This window comes from Carassius gibelio, chromosome A3 (genome assembly GCF_023724105.1).
Source record: "Carassius gibelio isolate Cgi1373 ecotype wild population from Czech Republic chromosome A3, carGib1.2-hapl.c, whole genome shotgun sequence".
In the NCBI taxonomy this organism is placed as follows: Eukaryota; Metazoa; Chordata; class Actinopteri; order Cypriniformes; family Cyprinidae; genus Carassius; species Carassius gibelio.
In genome coordinates this window covers 29882440-29894126 of record NC_068373.1, presented here as the reverse complement: position 1 = coordinate 29894126, position 11687 = coordinate 29882440, and the positions used below count along the sequence as shown (strand labels likewise).

General features: G+C 40.5%; 1 protein-coding gene across 2 annotated transcripts; it reads left to right on the top strand.

The window, feature by feature from the left end:
• Window positions 1–375: 375 nt before the first annotated feature.
• LOC127942021 (nuclease) lies at window positions 376–8847 on the top strand. Of its 2 annotated transcripts, XM_052537550.1 has the most exons (3): window positions 376–668; window positions 1414–1532; window positions 6810–8847. In XM_052537550.1, the coding sequence occupies exon 3, from the start codon at window positions 6936–6938 to the stop codon at window positions 8202–8204; it is 1269 nt and encodes a 422-aa protein (XP_052393510.1). In that variant the 5' UTR covers window positions 376–668; window positions 1414–1532; window positions 6810–6935; the 3' UTR covers window positions 8205–8847. The 2 variants fall into 2 exon arrangements, with proteins under 2 accessions (XP_052393510.1, XP_052393500.1); XM_052537540.1 differs by lacking the exon at window positions 1414–1532.
• Window positions 8848–11687: the final 2840 nt, after the last annotated feature.

The following is an 11687-nucleotide window of genomic DNA, read 5'->3' as shown; positions in this document are numbered from 1 at the left end:
ATGTGTCATACTGTCAGAGAGCCAAGCATTACCACCATGTTTAAATGAACAAACTTTAAATTACTTGTGTTTTTGTTGTAATTTTGTTTTGCTTGAATCATTATTGTAGATAGAGAGCCTGACTGAGAATAGCTGTGTTTCTAGATAAGCAGATACTGTTTATGAGATTTTTTAGTCCAGTGAATATATTTTCACTGTCAGTCAGTTCATATTTTAAATGATAATCCAGATAAGGCAGCAAATACTTGAACAACACGAGACACAGACAGGAAAGATGACAAAGATGCGGAAGCTTTACTTTCTTACAGCACTTTTTAGGAAGTTGATGTCTGGTTTCTTGTTTCCTGTTTTAGTGTCTTTCTTCTCATTGTCTCCACAAAGAGTCAGCGATCAGAGAGAAGCAGCAGAAACAGTGTCAAGAAAGATTTTTGAGACGGTCGTTTCTGAACAGACCGCAGATCTGTGTCATTTTTTGTGGTGATTCATTTTTTAAACCATTGTTAAGTAAAGAAAATCTTAAGTAAAGTTTAGATCGAAACAGAGTGAGTGAGAAACTCAAACTCTTCTGTCTGGAGGACAAACATCCGGTGTGTTCAGTGTGTATTTAATCATAGAAATACATCAATCACACATTCAGTCCCATCAGTGAAGCTGTTCCATCATAAAAGGTAAGACAAAGGTTTCATGTTTCATATGTGTATGCTCCACGTTATTTTGACAGCATTAAATAGGAAGTAAGAAAAACTAGAAAAATGGTCGTAAGAATTCAATATCCTTAAATACACTTCCCTTACCACATACTATTTCCATATGAACAAAATAAAACTTTTTCAAACACAGAACAAGGAACAGCGTAGAGCAATAAAATGAAAAAAAAAGCATAACTTCACTGTTTTCAAAAAAACATTCATAGTGGCACTTTCACCAGTGTATTAAAGTAATTATGACATTATAATGTATGTGTGTTTCGTACCTTTATTCTACCTCACTTCCTGAACACAAAAACTCTTAATAAGCCTCTCAAAACAAGATATTTATGTCTAAACCTCTCCCACACTCCCTCTACCGTCACATTTCAGACCACACGCTGTGAAAGTGTGTCTGCTCAGTGTTGTAAAGTCACTCATACAGCAGACATTTCAGCAGGATGTTATAAAATTACACATATAATTACTACAATTCTTTCTCCCTTAATAGATTAAGAGCTAACAATAAATTAATGATAAAAAGTTGGGTGGATTGTAGAAACCAACTGACAACTGGGTTTTGTTTTTACTAACACACTGTTCTAGAAAAATCTTGAAATTGTTCTGCTTTAGTGCATACAGTAATTCACTCTGTGTGTGTGTGTGTGTGTGTGTGCGTGTGTGTGTGTGTGTGTGTGTGTGTGTGTGTGTGTGTGTGTGTGTGCAGAGCAGAACAGAACCAATGTAAAATCAGAGCAGCAGATGTTTCTGTTTATCAAATCACAAACCTGTGAGCATATCTTTCTGTCTCTATACTGAATCAACTGAAGTCCTGAATTTACTCAGGTATGCATTTCACTGGGATTTCATGGAATTTAGTTTATGAAATATTGGTAACACTTTATTTTAGTCGCCAATTCTCACTATTACCTAGTTGCTTATTAGCATGTGTATTATTAACATATAGGTTGTTTATTAGTAGCCTGACTACGTCAGACTTCCTACTTCCGCTCAATTTCATTTCGCTTCTGTACTCAGTCTGATACAGCGTCAGAGCTTTCTGTTTGCCACCGGTCTGAAAACAGCCGGGCCAATCAACGAACAGAGGGTGGGCTGAGAGCCATGACGTAGATGCTAAGCACCGAGTTTTACATTGTAGGTTAGAGAAATCGAAAACCGAAACGACTGCGGAAATGGGAAACGAGACACGGGATGCAATTCGCTCTGTTATGGAGAACATTCAACTCTTTTTCAAACTGAAGCAAGAACAAGAAGAGTGTTTACAACAGGTTTACAGTGGAAGTTCAATCATAGATTTGAGTTCGATGCATGATGTCTGTGCTTCGATGCGGCTGTACAGGCGCATAACATACGTCTTAACTAAACGCATCTGATTGGCTTACGGGTAACCAATGATTTTAAACTTCAGACAAGCACCCCCTAGCGAGAGAGAAAACACTTCTCTATTATGCCATTCCAGACTCTGTCTACGAAGCAAAGTGAAGTAGCAGAGTCTGGTATTACCAGGCTAGTTTATTAGTACTTATAAAGCACTTATTCTGTGTTGTGTTCATAGTTAACCACAAGGTGGCAGTGGAATGTTGAAGTGTTAAAGTGCTGCTTGGAAAAGAGAACGTGAAGTGAGTGGTTCTAAAAAGACAAGCTTGGCATGTGTTAAATAAAAGAGCAATCGAAGGAATTACTCCGGTCTTGTGTTTAATACTTCAATACACAACAATTGGCGACGATGGTTTCCGTGCCTACGCCTGCATCTTTTCTGCCATGCAGTGGAGAGCCTGCGATTCCTTTTGCTACCTGGCGAAAAATGTTCGAAAATTACTTGCTTGCTATTAATGCTACAGGAGACTCATGGCCGGATGCCAGGAAACGTGCTATTCTACTACACAATTTGGGGACTGAAGGCCAGAGGCTGTTTTACATGTTTCCTAATACTGGTACTACATTTGCAGAGGCAATGTCAGCGTTGGAGAATCATTTTGTCCCAAAGGTGAATGTTGTGGTCGCTCGACATCGCTTCGCCAGCGTTCTCAACGTGCTGATGAGACCATTTCACAGTTCCTGTCTGCTTTGCGGGACTTATCTTCATCATGTGCTTATGGTGACATGGAAAGTGAAATGCTGCGCGATCAGCTGGTCGAACGATGGTATGCTCCAGCAGTGCGAGACAGACTTCTGCTGGAACCATCACTGACACTTGACACCGCTATTGTCATTGCATGTCAGGTGGAACAAGCACTCTTTAATTCGGACATGCTCACGGCACAAAGTGCAGTTCAGGCCGTAGCTTCTAAACCCTTTCATCGGAAGAAGCGTGATGCACATTCTAACGGAGCAAAATCTGTGGCTGAGACTACACGGCGCGCGAATCGCGTGTGTTACCGTCGCGGAGCTACAAATCACCTCGCTAATGCTGCCAATTGCCCAGCTGCTCGAGCCAGATGCCGTACTTGTGGTAAGACCGGACATTTTTCTAAAGTTTGCCGTTCTTCTAAGGACGTTCGGGAAGTGGTCCCGGACGTGGTTGTTCTTTTGACTGATACTGTAAATACCTCGGCAGACAAACTTTTGTGCAATGTTCATGTTACAACGGCAAATGGTGCTTCTATTGAGACTGAATTAGTCGTGGACACAGGCTCTTCAGTGTCAATCCTGCCTGTGGCTGTGTACAAACGACACTTTTCGGATTGTTCACTTACTGCTCCCAAAGTGAAACTGGTTACGTACATGAAAGAGGATATTCCCGTACTAGGATGTTTACATGCGGACGTTTCACTGAATGAACAGGTAACCACCGCTTGTTTTTACGTTGTGAAAGGTGGCTCTGCTTTGATGGGCATGGACCTAATTCGAGCCTTGAACTGTTCTTTTCACTTTGGTGCTGTTACTGCTCCTAACGAACTACATGCACTCGTTGGTGAAACTATTTCTGCTCCAGATACTTCTGTGGGGTGCGTGAAAGGCTTTGTTCATAAGCCTACAGTCAAACCTGATGCTAGAGGAGTGCCGGGACATCACCGCGTTTATTACGCATGATGGTCTCTTCAGGTACTGCCGGGTTCCATATGGCCTTGCTTCCGCGCCATCTGCGTTTCAAAACTGTCCTAAAAGGCATACGTGGGGTGAGGAACTACCTGGATGATATAATAGTATACGGTGCCACCCAGGAAAGTCATGATGCGACGCTGCGCTCAGTCATGCAGCACTTGTCCGACGCAGGACTACAACTGAACTGGGACAAGTGTACGTTCAGCCAGTCATCCTTAAAATTCCTTGGACATGTCGTTTCCAAACATGGAATTTTCCCTGATGAGGAACACAAGTCTGCGATCATTGAGGCTCCTGCGCCACACGATGTTGCTTCCTTGCGCTCGTTTCTGGGACTGATTTCATGGTACAGCAAGTTCTTGCCAAACTTCGCTTCTGTTGCTGAGCCGTTGCGTGCGCTACTTAGAGATGCGTCAACTTCTAAATTTGAATGGACTGTGTCTGCTGAACGCAGCTTCAAAGAGCTGAAAGAACTGCTTTCTGGAAGTCAGGTGCTTGCGTTGTTTGACCCTTCCCTCCCCACTATAGTGTCGACTGACGCTTCGGACTATGGATTGGGGGGGTTTTTGACACAAATACACCCAGACCGTGAGAGAAACTGTAGCATTTGCTTCTAGAACCCTTATTGCTGCTGAAAGGAAATATTTTACGGTCGAGAAGGAGGCGTTGGCTTGTGTCTGGGCCGTAGAAAAGTGGCGGCCGTATTTGTGGGGTCGACACTTTACGCTCAGAACTGATCATTGTGCGCTCACTACACTATTGGCAACCAAAGGCATTGGCCGGGCCGGTATGCGGGTCGCCTGGTGGTCGGCACGCTTGCTTTGCTACACATATGACGTCATCTACCGACCTGGACGTCTTAATTGTGCTGCAGATTGTCTATCCAGGCTGCCCTTACCGACAGGAAATGATAGTGCTGCGGTGGAACCAGAGATGGTTGCTTTCGTTACTGGACTGCCTACATTGTCTGTTGAGGATTTCATGGCTGCTTCGGAAGCTTGTCCTGAGTTAACCCAGCTGCGCTTGCAAATCGGGCAGGGCTGGCCGAAAAAATGCTGTGACCTGGATCCTGTTCTGGTGCCCTTCTTTCGCATTCGTGATGAACTGTGTGTGGATGGTGTGCTAGTGAGGAGAGGTGAACATCGTGTTCTTGTTCCTTCTACCTTGCGCTCTAAGATGATAAGCCTAGCACATGAGACACACCAAGGAATTGTCCAGACGAAACAGAGGCTGCGTGAATTATTCTGTTGGCCTCAGATGGATGCTCAAGTACAGTCGGCTGTCTCTTCCTGCTTAACGTGCCAATTGAATGATAAATCGGCTTAAACAGCACCAGCTCCTCTTCAGACTGTCAGCCTGCCATCTGGACCATGGCAGAAACTAGCGATCGATATCGTTGGACCGTTTGAGAGAGGACCTTCTGACTGTCGTTTTGCCATTTGTCTGGTGGATTACTATAGTAAGTGGCCTGAAGTAGCATTTTCTCAGAATGTCACTGCTGAGGTGGTCACATCATTCCTCCAAACAGTTTTTAGTAGAGAGGGAAATCCACAGTGTGTTGTGACTGATAACGGGCCTCAATTCCTCTCCAGTGTGTTTGCAGCATTCTTAAAGGAGAGAGGAATAAGTCGTACATGCGTAGTACGGTCTATTTTCCACAATGCAATGGGGCTGTGGAGAGATGGAACAGAGTACTGAAAGAATGCATCCTCTCTGCAGAACAGATGGGGAAACCATGGAAACATGCAGTGACTGAGTTCTTGCAAAGCTACAGAGCTACCCCTCACAGTACTACAGCCGTTTCACCTTCTGAGCTTCTCCATCATCGCAAAATGCGTACAAAGCTGAATGTCTTTCCTGTTGGCCCCAAAAGTGACAAATGTGCTCGAGTGGAAGAGACTGTGAGTAACAAACAGTGCAAGAGTAAAGAGTACACTGACAAAAGACATGGTGCCAAGTACCACACTTTCAAACCAGGAGATCAGGTGAGAGTGAGACAACCTGGGCATGTGAGGAAGGGTGTTTCTCAGTTCTCACCACCACTGAACATTGAGCAACAGATCGGAAAGAGTACTTTCGTTCTGAGTGACAAAAAGAAATGGAATGTATCGAAACTAGCTCGCTTTACAGCCCCTGTTACCACACAGAATGAGAACTTGCAAGCACCAGTGACATTTAATCTTAGGAAGAGTAATAGAGTGCGTAGAATGCCAACGTGGTTGAAGGAATATGATTTAAAGTGAAGTGAAGTGAAATTGTACATGCATGAAAGGAAAAAAAAAGTAAAGAAAACATGCATCTTTGATTTGGTTATGTTGTGAGCTTGTGAACAGTTATAATTGCTTAAATACTTAAAACTGTGCATTAGAAAGAGTAAAACAAGGTCAGTTACATTGGTTAAGTTGTTGTGAGTTATTAACAAGTACACAGTAATCTTACGTGATTTTGTTACCTTACAAGAATAACTTTGTTCTGGATACTAATCTGTGATATGAAGAATCTTTCAAGTAAGAGGGGAAATGTTGTGTTCATAGTTAACCACAAGGTGGCAGTGGAATGTTGAAGTGTTAAAGTGCTGCTTGGAAAAGAGAACGTGAAGTGAGTGGTTCTAAAAAGACAAGCTTGGCATGTGTTAAATAAAAGAGCATCGAAGGAATTACTCCGGTCTTGTGTTTAATACTCCAATACACAACATTCTGCATGACCATAAATTTAACAACTACCTTACTAACTATTAATAAGCAGCAAAGTGGGAGTTTTTGAGGCAAAATCATAGTTAATAGTTTGTTAGTAGCAAGAATTGACCCTAAAATGAAGTGTGACCGAAATGTCAAATTATTTTGTGCTTAATAAGTTTTAGGAGTTTGTAGGAGTCAATAAGGAACTAGCTTTTGTGTTTTAAAAAGTCTTAAAGCTGTTCTTATAGTCATATTAATAATTACAATGATAAAATCTATAATAATTTATAAAATACATTCAAATCAGTTTTTATGACAGATTTCAGTCTGTTGATGTGAATATATTTCTGATAACACAAATATATTTTTTTCTTTCCAGAAGTACACATTATATTAGACCTAAAGAGAAACCTCTTGGTTAAAGGTGCTGAAGACATAATAACTCCCGACTGAGTCAAGACTGATTTATTCCTGAACTTTGTTCTTAAATCTCTGTTGCATCAAGATGAATCTCGAGGAAACGGAAAGAAACCCAACTGATGTCACTTTAGATAAAACAGCTAAGGATTTGTTATCATTTTTTAACGGGTTTGAGCACTTACATGAAGTTAAAAGAACGATTGAAAAGAAATTTGATATTAAAAAGGAGCATAAACATACATGCTGGCCAGAAGATGATATCAAACGAGCTTGGGAGGAAACAAAAAAGATGGATATAAAACCAAGCATAAGAAAAGACTGGGCTTACATTATAATTTTGCAGGTGGTAAATAGTTTTGTATGTGATACATGTAAACAAAATCCTAATGAACGAGGTTGTAAAACGAGACCAAACCCAGAAGACAGATCATCTGAAAGCAATGCTGAACCTGAGAGACAGGGACCTGCTGGAGGAGCTCAGCAGAGTTCTGGAGGACATCACCAAACACCTAGTCATCTTTTGCAAACAGTCAATGATTTCTTGCCTGAGACACAGGCCACTGGGATTTGTTCTGGTGCTCCCTGTAGCCAGTCCTTCTACATACGTATCCCACTATCAAAATTAGCTGAAGATGAACCAACAGATAGTAATGAAGTTCCAAATGTCAGTTTTCCCTATAGATTAATAGATGGATTTCCTTCAGGAAATTCTGATTTAATAAGGAAAAGAAAATCTTATGTTATGTCATTTGACAATAGCACCAATAATGCTCAATGGGTGTATGAGATACTGAACAAGAAAACTGTAGATAGCAACAATTTGCAAGGAACCTTTGGACATGGCTATGACAGAGGACATCTGGCTGCAGCTGCCAATCACACGTGGTGTCAGGAAGCATTTAATGACACTTATTTGCACAGTAACATTATACCACAGGATCATTCGTTAAACATAGGGAATTGGAAAAAACTGGAGAAAAGATGTCGAAGTATGTTAAAGAATACTTTGATCCGCAATGTCCATGTGTACACTGGACCTCTTTACCTACAACCTATGAATTTTCCAAAGTTGGGAGGAAAAGCAGTGCCAAGTCACCTCTTTAAGGTGATAATAGCGGAGAATAAGGATAGGACAGTAAGAGAGCCAGTATGCTATTTGATGCCCAATGATGGAACTACTGGAGACTTGAAGAAATACGAAAAACCCATTGAATATATTCAACGTATCTCTGGACTCGTGTTCTTAGAACGCAGACCCATTTTGAGAGAGACAGACACAATAATAAGATTGAATGAAGAAGATCCGAATCAAACACAACAACATGCTGACATAGAAGTCTGCATAAGCGTTTAACTTATACTGATAATAAGCTCATTACTAATAATTATGCTATTGATGGCCTGTGTCTGACACATTGAATTGTATTTAATCTTCCCTTATGAGTGTCTTTGGATGAACTGATCATCTGCAGATGAAAAGATTAAAAGTTTAATTGACAAAGGCCTGTTTTCGAGGACTTCTGGTGGCGCGAGCTGCAAAATGGTTGCACAGAACTAGGCTCCGGAGTATTAACCTCCTATTTTGAGATACTTTTTTCATACTTAGGAAAATATTGTCTCTTTTTGACAACTTGACACTTCTAATATGAGAATGGCTACCAGCAAAAAATCGATGTCTCCCCAAAAGCAAAGGCCTCAAAACACTCGATGTTGCCTCAAGTGTTATCCACGCAATCGAAGCACAGCAAGAGGCTATCAACAAATGGTTTCTTGTATGTTGACAGAAGCAATAAAGACGGCTCTTACTCCCTTCAATGACTATATTATTAATGAAAACAGCTCTGTTCTTCGATCACTGAAACAAGAAATGGACTCCCTGAATAAAAGTGTGGCATCAATTACAACGAAAGTTGACAATCTTCGAGGCAGTTTTTACGCAAATAAAAAAAAAAGACACAAACTTCTGCTTGACTCAACTTGAGCAGATGCAATGAAAATGCAGACTCGACCTTGAAGACTGGTCACTTTGCTCCAATGTTCGTCTGGTCAATCTGCCAACAGGAATAGAAGAAGATGACCCTGATGGTTTTCTACAGAAAATGCTACCTAAATGGATCCCCGATCTTTCGGTGCACTCATGCCCGATTGAGATCCCATCGCATATACTCAAACTCCAACTCGCCTTGGCCATAAACATTAATATTTCGGCTTCTTTGCTACCCTGACAGGTAAGCCATCCTTCAAGGAGCATATAAATCTGGAGCTTTATTCTGATTACCGTCACAAGACGGCACAAAAAAGAAGACATTTTCAACCTTAAGATCCAAGCTTCACCAGGAAGGCACAGACACTTTCTGATCTACCCAGCATTGCTGAATGTCACTTACAAGGATCATAAAAACTAGTTTGAATCTCCAGAAGATGCTGAAAAGTATATTGAGGGTCTTGATGGAGCGGCTACACCTATTGCTGGCAGATCTTTATACTTTCAGCCTGAGGAGACAATGGAGGATGATTTATAACGTTTTTGACCACACATTTAATCAATACAAGGACTAGTTCAGGTTCAGCCCATTTTTTTTTTACCTTTGCTTTTCAAATCTTAATACATATTGCTGATCACTGTTGTTGTGCTATGTTATTGTAATATTTACCATTATATAATTAGAGGGGTATAGAAAAAGTTGATGCAAGTGTCACTCCACAATACAATAGCAACATATATGATTATGTATAGTATTATTATGTTACATTAATCAATATTTAGCACACCTCCCTAAACAACGGATATGGACCAGAAGACAGACTTACAGTAGTTCCAGATCTATAATTGTGCTCTTATTATTTTAGTTATTTTGCCTTTACTGCTGTCTAGACTATAGCTTAATCTGGCACAACAACATCATGACTAAACTCCCTGTGGTGTCCAGTAGAGTAGGAGTGTATGTGGATCACAGCGCAGGAACAGTGGTTTGTGAAGGCTTTGAAAATGTCTGTACTTCTGCATCAATTACTCTTAAACTGTGCACTTAGTGATTTTCTCCACCCAACATTAAAGCTTCTATCATCTGTCTGTATATTTGCAACGTAAGTCTAATTATTGTGTATTTTAAGCTGTAAATGATGAAATCTTAAAAACATCATAATTTACCCTTTAAATCTATAAATTCTTTTGGTTGTGACATTTTTATTTTTATTTTATCTTTGATATCATGTTTTTAAATGTATAGTATAAAATGATGTGTTTGGGTGATTGTTGATATAAGTCAAAATAAGTAAAGTAATAATAAATAAAATGCGTGGAAAACACGTGTGTCCATCTTGTTCTTCATGTGTAGGACTATTTTTTTTTAAAGCAACAAAATGTAAATGACATTCAGTTTATTAGTAACAGCTCCTGAGTGTGACTGGGGGTTGAAACGGCAGTTTAGGGGCACTTAGATCAGCAGTCTAGCTCTGTTAGCCACTCTCGCAGGGGGCTGTGAAGACTCCCGTTGAGGGGCCAAACAAGAAGTCAACACTCTTCAGTCCGGTGATGCCAAAATTAATAGTGAGTAACTTCATCCTACTGTTTGAACGACTCGAATAGATATGGTATGGCTTCCCAAGCCTGCGCTCAGCAGTGAGGGGCCTGACACTCGCACTTCAGTAAAGAAGCACTGCATGTGCCTGTGATTATGGGGAGAGACAAGAAGCATGACTTCTGTTTTGGAACCATTCAAACACAATACATTTTCAGACATCCACAACTTAATCTAGACGGTGTGAGAGATGGGAATATTCACATTTTGGCCCGAATTAGAGTGGATGCAAATCTGCATATCGTCAAAATGGTAGTTCAGTTCGAGAGATCTTAACAACTGCCCAAGAGGAAACATATAAATGCTAAAAAGCAAGGGACCAAGTAGTGAGCCCTGAGGGACACCAGTACTAACAGGACCGACCTCAGATCTGTGACCATCCATAAAAACATAATGACTACGATCAGTTAAATAGGATCTGAACCACTTATAATCATTAACTTATTATCATTAATCCATAATGATTACTGAGATGGCACAATCACTGAGAAGCTCTGGTAATTATTACTGCGTCTGTTTGCAGTCATGAGGGGAAAAAAAGGACAGCTTATTGAATTCCACAGTTTTCCACTTCAGGACAACATAAAAAAAAGCATCTGGTCCATGGCAGGTCTTAACATTTGAGAAATAAAATCTCAGATGGAAAAAGGGTTCATTGATGTAAAATACTAAATGTTAGCTATGTTTAATATAAATCCACCTGAGCAATTTAGACAATTAATGAATTATATACAGGCCTCAATTTTTAACTGATTGATATAAGAATAGCAATAAAAAACCTATAGATGAAAAAAAATTACATGTTAGAAATGCACTTTTAACTGTTTAACAGCTGCATAGTGAAGAAAGACTCGCTCAGTCACTGGTCGCCACTTACTGTTGTAACATAAAGAAAGACTACATATTTACATACTGCATACTTGTTAACATAGAATATTGTTAAACCTCCAATAAACACAATAAAAAGCAGTGACGTCAAAAGAGAAAATAAGTTGTTAGAAATCATAATAAAATAACGATAAGCAAACAATGAACTGCGTCTCCGAACGAGTCTTTTAGTGAACTGAATCAAAAGACTCGACTCACTGGGATGAATCACACTGCTGTGCGGTTCTGAATCTCCCGCGGTCAGCGCGCACGGAAGCAGCCCCGCCCTCTTCCGCTGGAGTATTAAGAGTGGGCGGGTCTTAGCGCGCTGCGAGACTTCTGATTGGTCGCGTGTCAGTCGAGCTCGAATCGCGCATGCGCTGTGACCC